The following is a 23,730-nucleotide window of genomic DNA, read 5'->3' as shown; positions in this document are numbered from 1 at the left end:
GGAAGAAAACAGCAAAGGCAATAGGGATATTTTCAGATAAAACATTCACCAAAATCTTTGAGGTTACATTTGAGTAGCAGTATAAGCCCTCAATTGCCAAGTTATTGATGAGAAAGTAGGCCCAAGTGAGAAGACAGTAGTCAATACTAATCTGAACAGTCATCCCAAGATTCTCCACTAGAGGGAGGGTAGAATTTCCAAGAAACATCATAAAGAAGATATTCTTTAGCTCAGCATGATCGGCCAGTTTCTGTAGAACTGTAGTGCACTTTACATTGAATCTTTCCTTCTGAGCTCTATTTTCTATAAAGATAAAAGCAGAAAAATCAGCAATGCAGAGGACTTTTTTGGGGGGGTAGAACAATTCACATTCTGTAAAGAGGCCTTTCCTGTCCTTCAGCTCCCCTAATAATTTAGCATGTTCTACACATGTGTGTATATACATACATATGTGCATATATGCATATGCATACATATATGTGTGTATACATATACATACATATACACACATGTATATATGTAATCTTATATCAACTTAACTGTGTAGGTGCCATTTGCTCTTCTAGGATATAAACTCCTAAAATATAGGGATTATTTCATTTTTGTCATTGTATACCTGGCACAGTTTATAAATGTTTGTGGAATCTAATCCAATCTCTTCATAGCCATGATAAACAAATAAAGTGATCATAATGCCATATTGCCTTACCAGCCAAGCTCAAAAGACCACTGGGTCAAATCCTATTCCAGATGCTTTCTGTGTAAATTACTTAGGACAAGTCATAACCTCACATGGCCTCAGTTTTCTGAGCTCTAAAATGAGAGGGTTCAATTAGTGAGTTCTTAGATCTCTTGCAGCTCTCTAGATCTCTAATGCTATGACCAATATGATCAATAGCATGCTATTGACCTCATCCCAATGAGCACGGTGAATAAAAAAAGAACATAGTTTCCTCATATATTAAGTGGGAGAAATGGTTAGGAACTAGTTACATCAAAGATCAATGACATGCATTTATACATGTGTTAACTCTGCTTTACTCATTTTAAAGGGAATGAGAAAGGCAGATCAAGCCTTGTTTTATGTTGTTTGAAGGTGAAAATTTATCTGCTGCTATTTAGGTTAGTTAAGTTATCTGGATGCCCTCTATTTTCAAGTTGTTCTTTTGTGAAGTGGAAATAATGATGCCTGTGGTATCTAACCTGAAGGGATGTTGTGAGGAGGAACTGAGAGTAATGTGTGTAAAATGTTCCCCAGACATAAATGTTATGCAATGTGTTCACTTTTACATGTGTACCCATGTGTGTATATTCAGTCATGTCCAACTCTTCATGATTCCATTTGGGATTTTCTTGGGAAACATACTGGAGTGGTTTGCCATTTCCTTCCCTAGCTCATGTTGCAGATGAGGAAACTAAGACAAACAGGGTTAAGTGACTTGACTAGGGTCACACAGCTAGTAAGTGTCTCAAGCTGGATTTGAACTTATGAAGACGAATCTTCCTGACTCCAGGCCCCACGCTGTATCCATTGTACCACATAGCTATCCATATATGCATGTATATATGCTTATAAGTGAATATAGGTACAGATAGACATAGATAAAGAAATAGTTGTATATATAGATATTATACTATTTTATTTAAATAGCATTTTTTCTAATCAATTCAGAAGTGTTCTATCATAATCTTCTTCTTTAGACTGCATATAATAGGGTTCGACATCAGTCTCGCTAAGGTATAGAAGACACCTATGATCTTAGATTGCTCCACTGACTTATCGATGAGGGTCTAACATACATACAAAGTCGGGTTCCCCAAAACATATCATTGGCATGTGATTGGACCTTGATAGAGAGAACCCTTTGCACTTGTATTCTGCTGGTCACATTTACAAGCCGGTGTTGAGAAGGAAAATAAAAGTGATAAAGAAGGTGAAAGAGTTGAAGAGAATAAATTCTGCAACTACAAATATGGAGTCATCTATATGAAAACATGAGTGTTTCTGTATGCTAGGCAGTGTGGCACAGGGAACTTAGTACTGTTTGGTAAGAACTGAGTTGAAGTAAGTCCTCCCTCTGACATAGACTGAATATGTGACCAAGGGCAAGTCATTAATTCCCTCAGTGCTCCAGGCCAGAGATGTCCAACTAGATGAAATTTGGAAATATTTAATGAAATAAATTAAAATTTAAAAAAACACAGATAATGTAACTATATTGTTTTCTAAATCAATATGCCAGCCACAGGGATCCTTGTGTATCGTTTAGTGACCATGGTTCTGTTTGATTCAACACTACTGTTCCAAGATCCTAAGATGCAGAGAAAGTGTAGACTTAAGTTTCCTCATCTGGAAGTGTCTTTTACCAATGGAATCACAGGTCAGACCTTGGGAGGCCCATCAGTTATTATTATTAAATGAGAACAAAATCCTTCATTAAAATGCAATAGATAGGTTGCCAATGGCAATTTATCCTATGTGACATTTCAGGAAGTAGAATCTAACATGATATTCATCCTTCTTCAAGGTTGTTAATATAAACATATTTCAAGAATCGGTGGGTCATTTGATTTGAAATGGTGATTTCTGGGTTATTTCATGAGATTATACACAGGAGGAGCACTCCTTTGACTCAGGAAGACTTACCTTTCAGTCCAGGAGAATATACTGGCTGTGCGATCCTGAACAAGTCACAAGCTCTCAGGGCCCAAGGTATCTCTCTAAGATTAGAAATTACTTTGTTTCCAGGATTCCCTTGAAATCTCATGTCTTAAAAGAAACAAATAAATATTCTCCCGTCCTGTCCTTCTACAAACATGCAAAACAAAACAAAACAAAAAAAAAAAACAGCCAAAACCTCTGTGTGTGTGTGTGTGTGTGTGTGTGTGTGTGTGTGTGTGTGTTTGTGTCTATGTGTAGGGGTAGAGTGGAGTTCGGCTGAGCATGAAGCATATCAAGGTCAAATCAAATTCTCAATTCTCATAAATATTTACTTTAATTTTGTTTTGTAAAAAATAATACATTGTTTTTATTTTAAGTCTGTTTCTTGAATCATGGACATACGACTAGTCAAGTAAATGAGCCAGCCCTATAATAAGATGATAGATGAAAAAGGGACAGCCAATGTAATGTATCGATATCAGTCTAATGTTAAAAGAACCCAAGGAAGATCCTCAGCACATTGGGAGGACGAACTTTAGAATATTTAGGAAAAATCATTGATAAAAACTGACAGAAGAGATTGAGATAGGTTGTGGTATGTATCAACGTCCAGATTGGTAGACTGTCATTGATGAGATCACAGATCCTTCAGAATATTTAAGTAACATGTTATTTAGACAGTACATTTTTTCTGACCAATTTACGAAATGCTTCTTTCACATCCTTGTTTCTTAGACTGTAGATGATGGGGTTCAACATGGGGCTCACAAAGGTATAGAAAACAGCTATGATCTTTGACTGTTCCACTGATTTATCAGTAGGTGGTCTAACATATGTGCAAAATAGGGTCCCATAAAATACAATCACCGTCACAAGATGAGACCCACAAGTAGAGAAGGCTTTGCGCCTACCTTCTGCTGAACGCATTCTCACGATGGCAATGAGAACAAAGATATAGGCGATAACAATGAGGAACAGAGAGTTGGAGAGATTAAATCCTGCAACCACAAACATGGATATTTCTTTGATGAAGGTATCAGAACACGAGAGTCGTATGAGGGGCGGGTCAGCGCAATAAAAGTGGTTGATTATGTTGGAACCACAGAAAGTCAAACGATATGTCCACATAGTTTCCATCAGACCAGTAAGAAACCCATAGATGTAAGGCGCAGCGATGAGGCGGATGCAGACAGCTCTTGTCATCTTGCTACTATAGAGCAAGGGGTTACAGATGGCCATGGACCTGTCATAGGCCATAACTGCTAATATGTAATATTCTGTAATCACCATGGCAATGAAGAAATAACACTGAACCAAACAAGCAGGGCATGAAATTGTTTTCTTCTCTGATAAGAAGTTTACTAGCATCTTGGGGGTGACATTGGTAGAATAGCATAGGTCTAGGCACGATAAACTAGCAATAAAGAAGTACATAGGAGTGTGGAGGCGGGAATCTGTCCTTATCACCAGCATCATTCCCAGGTTCCCTCCTACAGTGATGAGATAAATTGCTAAAAATAGCACAAAAAGGATTGGCTGTAGCTCTGGACGTTCAGTTAATCCCAAAAGAATAAATTCAGTCACCAGTGTGTGATTCCTTCTCTTCATTTCTTTAGGGATCTGCATTTTCCACTTAGATGGATTAAAATAAATATTGGAGGACAATGAGAAATAAATCTCCAAGTGTCTCTCTTTCCTCTCTTTCATCCCCCTCGCTTCTCTTGTTCTGTCTCTCATAAACACACATACACATACATCCATACACTTTCTTCTCTCTCTCTCTCTCTCTCTTACATATAAACATACATAACTATTCCCAGATGTATGTATAGAGACATATAATCTAAGCTGTTTATCGATTTTTATAGATCATTAAAACTCATCATCTTATTTTAGAAATAAGGAAACTGAGGCCCGGAGGAGGTTAAGTGATTCACCTAAGGAAACAGAAGGATATAGTGAGGGCCTAAGGAGTCTATGTACAATCCATATTTTTTTACTGCCAATTTAATGCTATCTTTATTGAATTGTGTTACATTCAGTGTGTGAAATCAAAGTGAATGTGACTTTGGGGCCACTTTCATCAGAAATACAGACACAGCAATGTTTCATGGAATCCTATTAATGCAGAGTTCATCTATTCTAATTCCTACACAAAACATGAATCTTATCCTAAATATCCCTAGTACATATCAATCCAAACTTCACCGGAAGTCAACAGACATTAAAAAAAAAAAATTCATCACTAGCTGGCACATTCCACCAAACCCCTCCCCATACTTAAAATCCATGGATTTGTACATTCTCTGGATCTGTGATGTTTTGCTAGTAGTAGTTGTCAGGAAATTAACTATTTTAGACAATAACTTTTATGGGAACCTTGGCTCTTGCATGACTATGTATTGTTACATTGTGCAAGAAATATTCTAAAATATATCATATAGTTATCATTTTTTCTTTTTTTAAATTTTTTTTTTCTTTAAGCAATTGGGGTTAAGTGACTTGCCCAGTGTCACACAGCTAGTAAGTGTCAAGTGTTTGATCTGAGGCTGGATTTGAACTCAGGTCTTCCTGACTTCAGGGCCAGTGCTCCATCCACTGCGCCTAGCTGCCCCTATAGTTATCATTTTAAAACTGATGTATAAAAACATGTATAGGACATAAACTCTTCCCTGCTTATTACTTCTTGAAAATGAAAAAAGAATTTTATTTGAAAGAACATAATATTGCCTTTAAATTTCTCTTCCAACAAGGTATCTCCCATTCATACATCAAAATGATTCAAAAAATTTGGCAGACACAACAACAAAAATAACCTCATTCCATGTCCCTCCCATCTTAATCATCCCAGGGGACATACAGTAGGGCAATGTCTACTTATCATTGGTGTTTGCTATTGAAATGGAAGAGACCCAGTACAGCATGTAATTTGAAGGAAGAATTCATATAGATGGTGAAGTCATTTAGACGTTTCTGTTTTCAACTGATTTTGTGCTGTTTGCATGCCTCATAGAACAATGCAAAGCCTCCTGAAAGTGATTGATAACCATTCAAAAGAATTTGGCTTGACCACCCACACTGGAATGACTTGAAGAATTTATATTGACCAGATTGTGAATTACATTTTGAGATATCTGACCTTTAGAACTTTTCTAAATCTGTGTGTCTGTTGATCTACCAAATCTAGATAAATTAAATCTTATCTATATCTAGATTGTAAATATAGACAGAGAAAGAGAGAGAGAGAGAGATAGATACATGGATCTATCTATATATCTAGATATACATAGATAAACAGACATAGATAGATAGATAGATAGATAGACAGACAGACAGACAGACAGACAGACAGACCAATCTGGATATACCACAGTAGGTATGGACAGCACAAATGAAAAATAAGTTGGGTTCAGAATTAAATAGGAGAAAGGGAGCAGGCCATATTTCCTTCAGGAAATGTCAAAGCCACTTTAATCTCTCTAATCTTCCCCTAGAAACAGAGATTTATGTTTTTAATGCAAATTTTTTTCCAGAGTTATTATAGAGTTGAGCGACATTTAAAAAGTGATATCTAAAGAATTGAAAATGGATACGTCCTAGAAGTCAATCAAGACCCACACTGGCGACATACACATTGTAATATGTAATGTATTAGGGAATACTAAAGATGGAAATAAAAGCCATCAAAAGGGAAATATAGGCATGACATGCTGCTGACATGGCAAGGGTGAGAGATGACAAATAGGTAGCCAGAGTCTTCCACTACTATACTTGTCACATTACAATAAAGTGTGAAAGGCATCAGCACTCTGGGTATAACTCCTATGGCAAATTTGTAGAAGGACATAAACAAAAATTCCTTCAGGATAAGCAGGCATGAATCAGTTGGAAACTAAATTGCTAAAGAGAAAAATCCATGTTAATAAAATCCAATCCAGTTTTTGAGTTAAATGGCCAAATCCAAAGGGAAAATATTTATTCAATATCAAGTTAAGGGAGGGAAGCTAGTGAAGTTGTCCAGTAATCTATTTTTGGTCCTTGGCATTATTTTTGCGAGTGATGTGGATAAACACAGACATGACATTTTCATATGATTTTAGGTAACAAAAACTATTAAGTATACCTAAACCATTATATAACAAAATGAGAAATCCAAGAAAGATCTAGTTCATTTCAGGTCTAATTCAAATCTAGCATTCAATACTTTATATTCTAAATATAAAAAAAAAAACTTTAAATTCCAAACTCCATTTTCCCTGTGATTTTGTATCATTGGGTATGTAGGTTGAATTTGAGAATAATATGTCTGTGTCATCTGCTGATTTGGTGGCTCAAATCAATACTTCAGTGCTATTTGACTGACACACGATGGGGAATGTAAGGATTCAGTGGCCAACATGACAATAATGATTGCCCTTCTATATGAATTATGCCATTGCAATTCTACACTGGACCACAGAATGCCTGTCAAGTCATGAAGGACAATTTCTGCCATTTCAGTGTTTGAAGCCTTTTTCTTAGGAAGTGCCTACAGATGCCAGCGACACTCACTCATTTCCACTGGCACAGCCTTCAAGCTTCTATTCAGGTATTCCCCTCCACCTCCATCACCACCCAATTGCTCCCTCAAAGGAATGAAAACAAGCTAGATAGCTGGAAAGCTGAGTTCTATTTGGGAAGTACATGATGCCTCAAATGGCCCAACCTACCTGAGCAAGGGCAAACTCTCCTTAGAGACACCTGTGGCCTTGTGGATGAATCTGGGTGGATGGTTTATAACTTTCTGGCAATTTGAGGCCCTTCTCCCTGAAGCATTTCTCTAATACCTCCCAAAGAAGCAAGAGTCCCTTGGGTAAATGTCTCCAGAGAAAAATCATAATTGCTGAAATCATCTTTGCTGTAAACATGGGTTTGGATTGTGTGATACTGTGCCATTTACTTATTTATTTTTTTCAAGTGAGTTTGTATGAAGAATTTTTGTGGTGTTCACCTGGGACCTCATTTGTTGAAATATCCTATCAGATTGCATCACAGATCAACTTTTATCCAAAATAAATCATTATCATGGAACAAGTCACAAGAGACAAAGAATTATCAGATTTTAGAAACAGAATAGGTTTTGAACATCATAAAACCTATCTCATAGTAATGATGCGGAATCTGAGGCCAAGCAAGAAGTTACTCAACCAAGATGACACTATGGGTTAGTGTCAGAGCTATGATTAGAACACAAAGATTCTGATTCCTAAGACATATGTGTTTTACTTATACCATAATTTGTAATCTAATAAGCAACTCTTGATAACTCCTGGTATTATTGTTCATTTTGTAGATTATCTGATTCCCTTTATTCTCCTTTGTGCATTCTCACTATAAATGTGTATTATGCATGTGTATATGTACACACATATATATGCACGTCTGTATGTGTGAATATATGTGTGTTAGTATATATGTGTGTGTGTGTGTCTGCATGTGTATGTGTAGCATTCTGTGTATATGTCAACTCCCATTACACTTACAAAATTTTTTGATTTCTTACATGAAGGTGTTCCCCCCACTGTAAGGATATTTACTCCTTCCTTTTTGTTTTTTTGCTGTTTTGGTTAATAGTTGTTGTTCAGTCATTCCATCATATATGAATCTTCATGACCACATGGACCAGAGCGTGCAAGGACCTTCTATCCTTCAATTATCTCCCAAATTATGTCCAAGTTGATGTTCCTTGCTTCAATGTGACCATCTATCTCTCCAGTCCTCTGCTGTCCCCTTTTTCTTTGTCCTTCAATTTTTCCCCATGTCCAGGTCTTTTCCAATGAGTCCTGTCTTCTTATTATGCGTCCAAAGTATTTAAGCTTCAGCTTTAATGTTTGACCTTCCAGTCAATAGTGTAAATTAAATTCTTTAAGTGTTTTTTTTTATTTTTTTTATTTTTTTAATGAAATTATTTATTTTTAGTTTTCAACATTCACTTCCACAAGATTTTGAGTTCCAAATTTTCTTCCGATCTCATCCCTCACCCCACCCCAAAATGACATGCATTCTGAATACCCCTTCCTCTAATCTGCCCTCCTTTCTATCTCCCCCACTCCTCTTATCACCTTCCCCTTCCATTTTCCTGTAGGGATGGACAGATTTCTATGCCCCGTTGCCTGTATATCTTATTTCCCAATTGCATGTGAAAACAATTTTTGACATTTGTTTTTTAAAACTTTGGGTTCCGAATTTTCTCCCTTTCTCCCTCCCAACCTTCCCTCCTTGAAAAGGCAAGCAACTCTTTACAGGTTATACTTGCGTAGTCATGCAAAACACTTCCATAGTTGTAATGTTGTGAAAAACTAAGTATATTTCCCTTAATCCTGTCCTCATCCCATTTATTCTATTCTGTCTTTTGACCCTGTCCCTCCTTAGAAGTGTCTGCTTCTTATTACCCCCTCCCCTAATCTGTCCTCCCCTCTATCATCCTCCTGCTCTCTTATCCCCTTCCCTCCTACATTCCTGCAGGGTAAGATAGATTTACATACCCAATTGATTGTGTGTGTTATTCCCTTCATAAACCAAATCCAATGAGAATAATATTAACTCATTCCCTTGCACCTTCCCCCATTTCCCTTCCACTGTAAAAGCCTTTCCTTTTCTGTTTTATGTGAGATAATTTACCCCATTCTACCTTTCCCTTTCTCCCAGTATAATCCTCTCTCACCCTTTAATTTTATTCTCCAGATATTACACCTACATCTTCAACTCACCCTGTGCCATCTATCTATCTATCTATCTATCTATCTATCTATCTATCTATCTATCTATCTATCTATCTATACATACATACATATATTTTTCCCTCCGACTACCCTAATATTGACAAAGTTTTCATGAGTTATAAATATCATCTTTCCATGAAGGAATATAAATAGTTCAACCTTAATAAGGCCCTTGTGATCTCTTTCCTGTTTACCTTTTTATGTTTCACTCGAGTCTTGTATTTGAAAGTCAAATTTTCTATTCCTCTCTGGTCTTTTCATCAAGAATACTTGAAAGTCTTCTATTTCACTCAATGTCCAATTTTCCCCCTAACAGGTTATACTCAGTTTTGCTGGGTAGGTGATTCTTGGTTGCAATCCTATCTCCTTTGATCTCCAGAACCTTATATTCCAAGCCCTGTGGTCTCTTAATGTAGAAGCTGCTAAATCCTGTGTTATCCTGAGTGTGCTTCCACAATACTTGAGTTTTTTTTTTTTTCTTGCTGCGTATAATATTTTCTCCTTGACCTGGGAACTCTGGAATTTGACTGCAATATTCCTAGGAATTTTCATTGATGGATCTCTTTCAGGAGGTGATCAGTGGATTCTTTCAATTTCTATTTTGCCCTCTGGTTCTAGAATATTATGGCAGTTTTCCTTGATAATTTCCTGAAAGATAATGTCTAGGCTCTTTTTTTGATCATGGTTTCAGACAATCTAACAATTTTTAAATTATCTTTCCTGGATCAATTTTCCAGGTCAGTTGTTTTTCCAATGAGATATTTCACATTGTTTTCTATTTTTTTTCATTCTTTTGGCTTTCTTTTACAGTGTCTTGATTTCTCATAAAATCACTTGCTATCAATTGCTCTATTCTAATTTTTAAGGAAGTATTTTCTTCAGTAAGCTTTTGGTCATCCTGTTCCATTTGGCCAATTTTGATTTTTAGGACATTCTTCTCCTCATTGGCTTTTTGGACCTCTTTTGCCATTTGGGTTAGTCTATTTTTTAAGGTGTTATTTTCTTCAATATTTTTTGGGTCTCCTTTAGCAAACTATTGACTAGTTCTTCATGATTTTCTTGCATCACTCTCATTTCTCTTCTCAGATTTTACTCTATTTCTCTTACTTGGTTCTCAAAATTCCTTTTGAGCTCTTCTATGGGCTGACACCAATTATATTTTTCTTGGAGGCTTTAGACATAGGAGCTTTGACTTTGTTTTCTTCTTCTGGTTGTATGTTTTGATCTTCTTTGTCACCAAAGTAAGACCCTATGGTCTGACTTTTTTTTGCACAGTTTGTTCATGATCTCAGCCAATTAGTTGAGTTTTAAAATCTTTGTTAAGGTAGGAGTCTGTTTGCAGTGTGGAGAATGTACTGTCCCAAGCTTTGGGGGTTTTCTGTAGTTGTTTTCAGAGATACTTCTAGGGACCTGTAAATTTTCAGTTCTTCCAAGTTGGTATGATCAGGGGGAGATCCTTACTCCTTTCCTGGTCTGTGCTCTGGTCTATGAGTGACCACAAGCACTCTTTCCTGCCTTGGAACTGTGAGGAGGATTCCCTCTTCACTGCCACCACAAGCTCCACTACACCAACAGTCCTCCTTACCCCAAGACTGCTACCTAGAACTGTGACCCAGATCTAAGCATGGGCAAAGCAAGAGAATCCTGACTCAGCACCAGCAAAGAGATATCTGCAATCCCCCTCTGACCAGCCACTTGATTCCTCCTCAGTCTGTGGGCCTGGAGGCTCTGGAGGCAGCCGCCACCCTGGAGCCATGCACAGGGACTAGGGCTAGGACAGAACTTCTCTTACTGCAGTCACACACTTTTTTTACTGACCTTCTAAGTTGTTTTGGGTGTTCGTGGGTTGAGAAGTCTGGAAACTGCCACAGCTGTCTGTGATTCAGTCTCCTGAGGCCTTCTCCAGGTTCACTGAGGCCTGTTTTGCCGGTACACCCATGCTGAACTGTGTTTCTCTCCCAGCTCAGCGCAATTTAACTTTCAATTACCCATCCATGTTGTCTTGGGCTGCAAATTTGTTTCCCTCTATCTTTTTCTGGGTTCTGTTGCTGTAGAATTTGTTTACAGCCACTTTTTACAGGTGTTTGGAGGGGTTCAGGGGAGAGCTCAAGCAAGTCATTGCTTTTACTGTGCCATCTTGGCTCTTCCCCCAAGTTCTTTAAGTTTTGACTGATTTAATCTCCTTGCTGTCCAAGGGATTCTCAATAGTCTTCTTCAGTATCACAATTCAAAAGCATCGATTGGGCAGGGCTTATCTTTACTCAAAGTCCATCTCTCTTAGCCATAAGAAAACCCATAGTTTTCTTGGAAAAACCATAGTTTTGACTACATGGGCCTTTATTGGCAAGATGCTGTCTCTTCTTTTTAGTATGCTGTCAGATTTACCACAGCTTTCCTCCCAAAGAACAAATGTCCTTTAATTTCATGGTTGCAGTTGTCTTTGAGCCCAAGAATAGAAAATGGGACACTGTTTCCATTTCTTCTTCCTCTTTTTGCCAGGAAGTGATGGGATAAGTTGCCAAGATCTTAGATTTATTGATGTTAAGTTTCAAGTCAGCTTTTATACTCTCTTCTTTCACCCTCATCAATAGGTTTCTCAATTCCTCTTTACTTTCTGCTATCAGAGTCATATCATCTACATATCTGAGATTGTTGATATTTCTCCTAGCAACAGTAATTCAAGCTTCTGATTCATCCAATGTGGCATTTTGTATGATGTCCTCCACATATAATTTAACTAAATAAGATGATGATAAGCTTAGTTAATTGATCTGTCTTTTATTATTAGAATAACTTAAAATTAGTTTCAAACTTTTTGACGTTAATTTAAATCAGCCAAACCTGAATTCAAAGCCAGGATAGACCAATGTAATCATTTCTTCCAATTTGCTGAGGTATTTTGGGCAGCTACATAGAATGCTGGGCCTAGAAGTAAGGAAGACTCATCTTCCTGAGTTAAAATCTGGCCTCAGATACTTAGTAGCTGTGTGATCCTTTGCAAGTCACTTAGCCCTATTTCTCTCAGTTTCCTTGTCTATAAAATCATCTGGAGAAGGAAATGGCAAATTACCCCTGCATCTTTGCCAAAAAAACTTTCAATCATCTCTGACTCTTCATGACCTTGTTTCTCCAAACAAGGTCAAGGTCATGAAGAGTCAGAGATGATTGAAAAATAACTGAACAATAGAACCAGGGAAATATGAATAATTTCTCTGTTATGTAAGGAATACTAACTGCCATTTCAGTAATGCTTGAAGTCTCCAAGAGCTTTTCTTCATTGCCACAACAGCTGTGTGAGCATTTCAAAATGTCTTCTAATGTCCAGAACAGATGTCTCCCAGCCAAGAATCTCTACAATTTGTTTAGTGTTTATAACATTTTTTTGAGAGATACTACCACTCTCACTGCTTTCCTCGAGCACAATCTCTAAGGTTACATTCAGAGATCCCCCATTAACACACTGCTATTTCCTAAATGGGATAAAACAGGCCACAGAGAGAAGGAAAACTGCAATGGACAGACCTCCATTTGAACAAGGGTAAGATCTAGTGTGAGCTATCAGGGGAATGCTCAATGAGTCTCACTGTATGACCTTATTCCTTCTTGGCAGTTTGATGCTTTTCTCCTTGAAACATTTTCTAGCACATTCCAAAGAATCAAGAGTCATTTGGGTAAATATTCCCAGAGAAAATAATAATTGGTGGAATCATCTTTACTAAAAACATTGAATTAGATTTATGATATTATGAATTTTGTTTTATGTATTATTGAATTACTTATTTAATTGCAAGTATGTTTATTTGGTATATTTTGTGCTTCAGTTGGCATCATTGGGTTTGGAAATACTCCTTCATGTTGCATCATGGATCATCTTTTAAACCAAACAAATCATTATCATAGGACAAGTCTTCAAATACATAAAACAATGCAATATCAAATGTGGGAATGACCTTCAAGCTTCTAGATAGTTCATTTAAAATCAACGTCTATTAAGCACTTTATTGAGTGGGAGGAAGAAAGAAATTAACCAGTTCCTTTAAGGAACTTATGTTCTATTGTGGGGAAAAACAGCAGAATACACACAACTATATGCATGTGTGTGTATATATACATATATATATATAATATATATATACTCACACATGTGTACATACATGTGTGAGCACATATCTATATATCTAGAAATGGATATATATTAATTGTTTTATAGATATAAATGGATAGATGTATACATGCATATGTATGAAAATGTGTGCATATATTCATATATGTATGTGCATGTGTGTTTTCTCTCCATTCTGCCCAAACTTCCTATATAATGCCCCTGCTCTTCATACTGAAACCTCACCCCTGCTCTAGGATATACAAATTGAAATAATCTCCACTCCTCTAATTGGATGACAACCCAGACCAGTCATGTCTCATTCCTCTTTTCAACTTCCTTTTGATTGGTGTCTTTCTACATTAATATGCAAGCTCTTGGAGAGTGTGGACTATATTTCTTTCCACTTGTATGTGTATTCTCAGAGCTTCATATCATGCTTATTAAATCCTAGAGGACTAACTTACTTGACTAACTATACAAAATAGACAAAAAAATATTAAATGACTTGGAAGGAAAGGAAAATTACATTTGGGAGAATCAGAAAGGCCTTTTGGTGGAATTAGCACTTGAATTGAGATTTGGAGAAAGCTATGGGATTCTAAAAGACAGAGGTGAATAGAGACTCCTTCCCAGGCATGATAGAAGTATGTATAGCATAATTTTACACACAAACACATATACCTATTGGAGTCTAATGGTGGCCATCTCTAAGACGGGGGGAGGGGAAGAGGGAAGAAAAAAAACAGAAACATACATGATGATTTAATTGTATATTTATAAGAAATAGCAAGTTGTACATAGTAGATTCAGTTTCATAGTAGTTTCATAGTAGTTTCATAGTAGATTCAGTTGGTGGCAAAAAACCTACATGCGAATCCATATGCCCAATATTGTAACATTGGGCATATCTTTTATATCTCATGGGCCTGTTTCCTTCTCAGTAAAATCATCACAGCAGCACTCCCTCTCTATGTTTCTTAGGGTTGTCGTGAAGGAAATTTTCTGTGAAATGCAAAGAGCCACGTTACATGATCTTTGATTTATTTCTCCTTTGTTTCCATTACTGTCAGAAGATCACAAAGACCCAAGGAAATGCCAAGCCAAAATGGCAGCACAATAGTAACTGCACAGTAAAAAAAACAGTAGTTTTGCAGTTTCATGTGCAATCATGTTTTTTTAATTTTACTGTGTTATAGAAATACTTGCTTTATTCCATAAATTAAAAATAAAATACATTGGATTGTTTAAAAACATAAAAACGAGAGAATAGATGAAACAGAGCATGAATGGAAAAACCAGAAGACTAGTTTGACTGGACCATTGATTCTGTAAAGGGGAATGTTATAGCACAAATAAAATATAATATTATAGAATAAAAATAATAAATTTGGAAAGCCAAATTGGAGTTAAATTGTTAAGGACTTTAATTCCCAAACAGATAAGTTTGAATTTCATTCTTGAATGAATGAGTAGCCACAGGATTTCTTAGAGTAGTGGAGTGCTGTGGTCAGACCCATATTTTAGGAATATTCTTAATGCACTAGGAAATATGAAAAGGCTCTGTGTACTTTTGGATTTGTCTCTGCTGAGAGCTCCACCAAAGATGATTTTTAGGGGAGTTTCTTTACTACTTATGGAAAATCTGATATGAAATAAGGTTAAAATGCACAAAGAATCTGTAGTGTTTGTATAATTTTAATTTTTGTCCCATTCCTTTCTCTCATGTAGAAACTGAGACTTTGGCACAGTAGATACATTACTCATCCAATGTATCCAAGTACAGGGCCATTTGATTGAAATAAGTAGGGCCTATGATGCATTTGAAGCCATCATCTTCAGTGGATTCCTCCTGAGCACATTCCTCAAAGCTGCTTTCACGTCCCTGTTTCTCAGACTATAAATGAGTGGGTTCAGCACAGGACTCACAAAAGTGTATAACACAGCTATGATTTTGGATTCCTCAACACTTTTATCAGTGGGTGGTCTCACATACATACAGAAGAGAGTCCCATAAAACAAAGTAACAGCCATCATGTGAGAACCACAGGTGGAGAATGCCTTCCTCCTTCCCTCAGCAGAGTGAATGCGGAGAATGGCTGCCAAGATGAAGGCATAGGAGATGAGAATGACGACCAGCGAGTTGGAGAGGTTGAACCCAGCCGAGATGAGCATGGCATGTTCTTTGACATAGGTATCAGAGCAGGACAGCTTGATGAGAGGGGGATCAGCGCAGTAGAAGTGATTGATGATGTTGGATCTACAGAAGGACAAGCGGAATGTCAGGATGGATTGGAGAAGCCCATCAGAGAAGCCATAAATGTAGGGGAAGGTGGCCAGGCAGATACAGACTCTCCTGGACATCTTCACACTGTAGTGTAGTGGGCTACAGATGGCGACATAGCGGTCATAGGCCATGGCAGCCAACATGTAAAACTCAGTGAGCAGCAAAGCAATGAAAATGTAACACTGTATGAAACAACCAGCAAAGGAAATGGTCTTCCTTTCAGATAAGAAATTAGCCAGCATCTGAGGGGTTGCATTGGAAGAATAGCACATGTCTACAAAAGCCAAGTTAGTAAGAAAAAAGTACATGGGAGTGTGCAGGCGGGCCTCAAGCCTGATCAAAATGATCATTCCAAGGTTTCCTAACAGGGTGAGGATGTAGATTGCAAGGAAAACCACAAACAGGATATGTTGTAGTTCAGGACGTTCTGTGAGTCCAAGGAGAACAAATTCAGTTAATCTAGTGCTGCCATTTTGGCTTGGCATTTCCTTGGGTCTTTGTGATCTTCTGACAGTAATGGAAACAAAGGAGAAATAAATCAAAGATCATGTAACGTGGCTCTTTGCATTTCACAGAAAATTTCCTTCACGACAACCCTAAGAAACATAGAGAGGGAGTGCTGCTGTGATGATTTTACTGAGAAGGAAACAGGCCCATGAGATATAAAAGATATGCCCAATGTTACAATATTGGGCATATGGATTCGCATGTAGGTTTTTTGCCACCAAATATAGTGTTAATCCATTAAAGCATACTGAATTTGTTTTTGAAGAAATTTGCAAAATTCTCTTGTGTTTCAGACTGTCATCCTCTATTTCTAAAGGACTTCTGTTCTAAACACACACACCCCTACATATAAACACACATAAAAATACACAAAAAAATGAATCCTAATGTTTTGCTCTTGAACAGCAAAATGTTGAATGGCTTTGAGAGTTTGATTTGAGGACTTGAAAGTTGGAAGGGATTACAAACTCACTATTATTAATCAATAGTATATATGGCAGCCAAAATATTGAACGTAAATGGTTTTATATATAAATAGACCCAGGGTGTCCTAGACTAAGAAGGAAATTGTACCTGGTCGTGACACATCTGGAATATTTTGTTCATTTCTGTGAACAATATTTTATGATGGGCAATGCACCTAGAATTCTAAATGGCCTCATCATATGAAGATCAGTGCAAAGAATATTTAACTGGAGAAGAGAAAAATTGGGGGCATGATGGTTGTATTCAATTACTTAAAAGACTGCTACATGGAAAAGTGACTTGTTAACTAATCCTAATTCTCTAACTCCATTTCTCTTTAATCGCTTCTATAGTAGTGAAGTGATTTTAAAAACTCACAAGCTTTTAGGATATTTGGGGGAGGGATGGAGTGGTGCTTGGGGCACAACTGACACTGGTCCCCAAACTTGGACTGCACATATGCAGGACTGTGCTAGCGTATGTTAATGCATTATCTTAAGAATACACAACAGTGATAGAGTGTTCTTTACCATTGTTTGAGTGATTTTCTGAGGAGGCTGCTAGAGTAGGGGGAAGGGAGGAATAGTAGCTTTAGCCTCATAATAATAGGAGCAGGGTGAAGTTGCCTAAGGGAAGATGAAATACTGTATTTTCTGGACATGAATAGATATTTGACTCTGCAAGTACAGTCCCTTGAGCACTTCACTAAATCTTTGCAGCAGGTAAGGTACTTAAACTAGGTTTCTTCTAAGTTATTCCCCCATCCCCAGAAAGTCACAATCGAGGAGCATCTTGGAGGAACATCTCTCTGTAATCCCTAATCTTTCCTTGGCAGATAGGTGTCCCCACATCTCTCCCTTCAGCTCAATGTAGAGGCAAAACTCCAGCTAATTTCATTTCAATGTGTATCTTGTTATATAATTTCTTACCTTTTCCAGTTGAGGAAACATTTTCTTCAGTAGCCTCAATATCATATTTTCCCTGTACAATGTAGAGAAATGAGCTCGAGATTTGGAGTCAAATTGTCCTGGTTCAAATCCCAACTCAGTCACTGACATCCTGTAAGATACTTTGCCTCTGTGAGCCTTCCTTCTCCTCTCTGTAAAAGGGATACGCTAATCCTTGTCTCCCTCTTCTATCTGCAGTCTACTCTATCCAGAAAAGTAGCCGAGAACAATTGAAAGAGCATTAGATGTACAGTGAGAAGACCCAGCCTTGAGTCTTACTAGCTAGCTGTATGTCCTTGGCCACATCAGTTATCTTCTCTGAGCCTGGTTCCTCATCTTTAAAATAAAGGAAGTTAGATTAGGTGATTTCTGAGGTCTAAATCCTATGATCCTGTGATGAAATGGAATCCTAGATGGGAATATACTCAATAATTCTAAAGCATTTTCACAGTAGCACCCCTGATTACTAACCCTTGAGATGTGAAGTATTAATAAGCAATTCCATAAATTTCATTTTAATTTTTAGACAGATGTTCTGTAAACCTTAAAGATCAACTCTCTAAGGTCCTCATTTTACAGATGAAGAAACTGATTCCTTGAGAGCTGAAGTGATTTCTATAAGGTTACACAGGTTGTAACAGGTTGTGGCAGAGCCAGGATTCAAACCCAGATTCACCACCCTCAAATTCTGTGTTCTCTGCACTACATGGATTTGTCTGGATACATTACATTTGGTGAGAGAAAGGGGAGACAGAAAACCTGCCTCAGTTCCATTCTTATCTCCCAACATAGGTAGTTTCTTTTCCTTTTATGAAATATTTTCAAATATTCCTGTCATTACCAACCTAGTGACTAACACCTTGTCTAGTCCTTTCTCAATTCTACAGAAAATTCAAAATAAAATATTGATAATCAGCTCCAATCATCCCCCCTCTTCCTTTACCAACATGATAGATGATCGGTCAGCAAGAATTCATTAAGTGCCTATGAGCTCTCTCTCTCTCTCTCTCACACACACACACACACACACACACACATGCACACACACACACTTAGAGTTCATTCATAGAATCACAGAATTATAGAACTGGAAGGGCTCTTGGAGCTTATCTAATGGCACATAATTGAGTTCTGGGGAGAAGTGACTTGTCAGAGGCCACATAACTAATAGTAAATGCAGACCTAAAACCCAGATCTCCTGACTTATAGTGCAGAATGCTTTCTACACTTTGTACATTTTTGTGTTTAAAGACAGTGTGATACAGCCCAAATAGCCTTCAATGTGAAGTCAGGCACTTATGTGTGAATCTCAGTGTTCCCAGTGGCTCTCTGTGTGACCTTAACAGAATCAATTTGCATCTAAAAGCATTAGTTTTCTCTCATTCAACATTCTCTCTCTTCTCCCTCTTCTCCCTCTCCCTGTCTCTCTTTCCTCCTCCTCTTCTCCCTCTGTCCCTTTCTTTGCCTCTTTCCTTTAGATAGATTGATATATTGCATTTCTATCTCTAAATGTGGTAAGAAAAATTTTAGTGATCTCAGTTATGTCATCCAATCATCTTTTTTCGGGAATCAACACTTCTGATTTTGTTTTCTTTTTCCCCATATTTTTGTATCATCTATCATTCCAGACAATTATTCTAATGAATGACCTGAATGCAACTTCAAGGATTTTTTTTCATCTTTTAGTTGCATTTTTATTTTAAGTCTTTAGAAATAGATTTTCCAAAGATAAATGACAACTTTTATTTTTTTTTATCCAGAGTATTTGATAGCCCAGGGAAGATAGCAAGTGCCACTATACTCACTGTACCTCTTTCCAAAGCAAACGTTGTCCTTCAAAAGTCCTGCTCAAGGTCAGGTTAGGAATGAAGAAAAAAGGCCTGTGAGTTCCTGAAGACTTTGAATGCCCACACCTTCCTGCAAAGGAAAAGAAAACTCTGTCTGAATCTCCCCAACCTGTAAAATGTAGAAGCATTTATATCTGTGTTTGAGAAATTGGATTTGCTCCCTGAAGAACATATATGTCAAAAGTACCAAGAAATGATAGAGAACTGATTTCATGCTGCATAATCCCTGGAGACAGTGTCAGAAGCAGGAATCAGGGATGTGTATATTTTCCCCAATTATCTGTGATTTGGGAATTGCTGGAATTGGAGTCACACTTGGCACAGAGACTTGCTTTAAGAACCATGCCCTTGCACAATCAGATCATAGCTTCTTTCCTTAAAGTCCTCTCATTGTCTAAACTCTAGATTCTTAGATTACATTGCAGAAGAACCTTGCTTCTGCTCATTTTTTGGGTCAGCCAGGAACCAAGTATTGACATAAACAGGACAGATCTGAACCCTTCTCTACTTGTTCTTTTGTCTCAAGATACTCAATTCCTTTCTCATTTTTCTGAAAATTTGATGTGCTTAATAAGTACTTGTTGATTCATTAATTGATTTTGCAAGAGGCTGTTCTTAACTGCTCCTGGTTGAGTTAAACACATTCACTCTGAGGTCATTAACCCACAGAACAGAAGACTTAGGGGGATGTTAGAATTCACCTGGCATACTAAAAGGGCTTTCCCAGGAGGAGTGATTACTTGATCTATTTGAAGCTCTCTAATTGTCATGACGTGGTTTCCTTCCTCTTTCAGAAGGACAGAACACGGAGCAACAAAGGGAATTTCCAGAAAGGAAGGTTGAGAAAAGTGAAAATTGAAGTTTCTATCACTTAAAAGTTGCCTCACACTGGAGTGGGTTGGGTCCTGAGTTAGCAGGTCTAGCCTCACCAGAGGGCTTCAAGGGAAACAGTCAGAGAAGTGGCCAATGCATTTCTGAGGTCAAAACTCCACTCTTTTACTGCATAGCTAAGTGACATTACATGTGGCCTGAGTTCAAATCTGGCCTTAGATACTTACTAGCTGTGTGACCCTGAACAAATCACTTAACCCTGCTGCCTCAGTTCCTCATCTCTAAAGTGAACTGAAGAACAAAATGGCAAACCACTCCAGTATCTTTGCCAAGATACTTCATGGGGTCATGAAGGGTTGGATACAACTGTAATGATTTTTCAATAACAGGGAAGGTGAAGTCTCTCATAGGATTAAGTCATAGATTTATGAAGAAGAAACCTTTGAGACCACCAAGTCCAACCTGCCTCATTCTACAAATAACAGATTTAAAGCCCAAAGAGAATAAGATTCTTGTCAAAGGTCACAAAGCTAGTAGAAAATAGAGCAAGGATTTGAATTCAGATTCTCTGACTCCAAATCCAGCACACACACTTGCTTCTGTACTATCGTTCCTCTTTAATTATTTGTCTTTTTTATTCCTGGCACATAACACTTACTAGATGCTTAATCTGTTGACTGATTTGCGTTTATTTTTAGTTAAATACTAGTGAAGTATATAATTGTGAGGGGTCTGTGATGTGTTGATTTCATCAATTTGTGGGATTCCCCAGGGAGGAAACTAGCTCTGCCAATGCAGACTGGTACTAAGAGATAGCGTGGGAAAAATGGATAATCAGCTGACTTTGAAGTTATGAAGCCCACTGCTCAAATTTGTGCCTTTGACACATGTTGACTGTGTGACCCTGGGTAAATAACTTCACTTAGCCTCTCAACATCTCCAAAAACATCTGTAAGACTATTAGCTGGGGAGAAGCGTATGATGTGCCAATCAGGAATTCAATAAAAGGCAAGCTCATCATGACCTTATATGATAAGAGAAGGCTTTATGCTATATGAGGGGAGGTCCTACCTGTGCTTTACAGAATTTGGCTTAATGAAAAGTGATAATTGGAGGAAGCCTGGACAAGATGGGGATGTAAGAGTTATCTTCAGGTGTTTGAAGGATTATTATGTGGGAGGAAAGGGTTGTTGAGATATAAGACTTGTTTTTCATGGTCCCAGAGGGCAGAACTGGGAACTATATATGAAGTTCGAAAACAGGAAGCCTATGCATGACATAGGGAAGATTTCCTAACTATTACAGTTGTCCAACAATAGAACAAGTTTCCTCAGAAGGCAGTGGTTTCATCCTCACTTAATGTCTTCAGGAAAAAAATGACTGGCCATTTATCAGGGATGTTGCTGAGGGATTTCATGTTCATATATGGGTTGGATAAGATCTCTTCAGGGATCTATTCCAACTCTGTGAATTGTGTCTGTGACTGCATGTTCAGGGTCATTTTATGGACAGAGAGATTTGAGAAAAGATGCGGGGACTAAAAGGCACATAGTATTTCAGAGAACTGCATGAAAGACAGTTTTACTGGAGTAATGGGTTCCTCTTTAATGAGACTCTTTAATTAACAGATTGACATCTGCTTGTAGATCTGAGAGCATTCTTCTTTCACAGTGGAATGAGATGGAGTGCAGCTAGCATCATTCACCCTCCCCACTCCACTGAAGGACTGGGTGGTCAAAGAGAGAATATTGACAATGAGGATCTCCCAAGGAAAAATCAGAAATGCAAACTGGTCTAAAGGGTCTGAAATGTTAGGATGCCATTTGGTCAATATTCTGCAAGCAATGAGAAACCATTGAAGTGAGGGGATCTGATTAGGGTCATAGCATATTATTATTTTCATGAAACATAAGCTATCACATACACTGATAACTGGCTGTGATATGCAGAGCTGATTGGAATGAGGAGAAGAATCAGGCTACTTTTTTGTTGTTTGTTTGTTTTTTGTCTTAAGCTTAAAAAGTTAAAGAAACGAAGATAAAATTATCATAATTCCAGAAAAGATCTTAAAAGGTAATCTTCTAAGGCAAACCCAATTCAACGGGTACCTGAAATAGTGAGTCATTTAGGCCCAGTTAGTTGATTGAGCAGATGGACTGAAAAATGTGGGAAAAAATCTATCATGTAATTTTATGAACTCTTACATGAGAAAATATCTTTTGTTGAGGCATAATACATTTTGTTAAATGGGGTTATCAACTAAAAATCCAACAGGGAAATCATGAAGACTCAGATGTTTGAATGGCCTCTTTAAAATGATTCCCTGGGAATTGATCCAACCATTTTGGAGTGCAAACTAGAATTATCCCCAAAGAATTACAAAACTTTGACCCAGAAACATCACTGTTAGATCTCTTTCCCAAGGTGATTAGGGAAAGAGGAAAGGAACTTATACATTCCAGCCTATTTATAGCAGCTCTCTTTGTGGTGGCAAAGAACTGGAAATTGAGGGGATACTCCTCAATTGGGGAATGACTGAACAAGTTATGGTATATGATTGTGATGGAACACTATTGGGTTATAAAAATGATGAGCTGGTTGATTTTAGAAAACCATGGAAATGCTTGTACGAATAAATGAATAGTGAAATGAGCAGAACCAAGAGAATGTTGTACACAGTAACACCAATATTGTTCTAAGAACATCTTTTTTGAATAACTAAGTCATTTTGAGTATTGTAAATACTCAAATCAGATACAAAAGACCAATGAAGGAAAATGCTATCCACATCTAGAGAAAGAACTGAAAAATAGAAATCTGTACTGCATGAATATATACATATGTACATTTCTGTGTCTAATGGTAGCAGCTCTAGGGTGGGGTGGAGAGGCAGACAGAAAATAAAAAGTGCACAGCACAGGACAAAAATAAACTTAGAAGGAAAATCAGAGTAGCTTTGAAAATGATATGTACTATTTATTACATGGGTTTCCAAAAAAGTGAACGTGAAATGGAAATTCATGGTTTTCTATTTAATCCTCCTTTTCAACTGTGCTATGTAGATAGGAATGTTCTTTTTCTTGTCTTTTTGTATTTAAGGTCAAGATGAATTAAAAAAGAAAAAGAAAAAACAAAATTATTCCCCTGGTGTAATGTTCACCATCTTAAACAAACTGTCATTCCATACAAGGCCTGGACAAATTCTCAAGGCAGTAATTATGTATTTCAAGCTCATTTTCATGCAGGAAATATAAAATGTCTAACTAAGGGTGCTCTGTGTTTATACCATTTTTCAAAGATCACCCTGTGTGAGGAGAACTT

General features: G+C 37.4%; 2 protein-coding genes and 1 pseudogene across 2 annotated transcripts; all 3 read right to left on the bottom strand.

Annotated features, from left to right (window-relative positions):
* Positions 1-3,331: 3,331 nt before the first annotated feature.
* LOC114041477 (olfactory receptor 1030-like) lies at positions 3,332-4,288 on the bottom strand. The gene has a single exon (XM_027859939.1). The coding sequence runs from the start codon at positions 4,286-4,288 to the stop codon at positions 3,332-3,334; it is 957 nt and encodes a 318-aa protein (XP_027715740.1).
* An 11,049-nt stretch (positions 4,289-15,337) lies between these two features.
* Positions 15,338-16,297, bottom strand: LOC114041479 (olfactory receptor 5M11-like). The gene has a single exon (XM_027859941.1). It carries the CDS (start codon positions 16,295-16,297, stop codon positions 15,338-15,340), a length of 960 nt encoding a protein of 319 aa, XP_027715742.1.
* Positions 16,298-22,030: 5,733 nt separating this feature from the next.
* The window catches only part of LOC114041492, a 2,669-nt pseudogene continuing 969 nt past the window's right edge, over positions 22,031-23,730 (bottom strand).

This window comes from Vombatus ursinus, unplaced genomic scaffold, assembly GCF_900497805.2.
Source record: "Vombatus ursinus unplaced genomic scaffold, bare-nosed wombat genome assembly UNPS02014174.1, whole genome shotgun sequence".
Classification (NCBI taxonomy): Eukaryota; Metazoa; Chordata; class Mammalia; order Diprotodontia; family Vombatidae; genus Vombatus; species Vombatus ursinus.
Note: the sequence above shows the minus strand (reverse complement) of the source record. Positions and strands in the feature narration are given on the sequence as shown.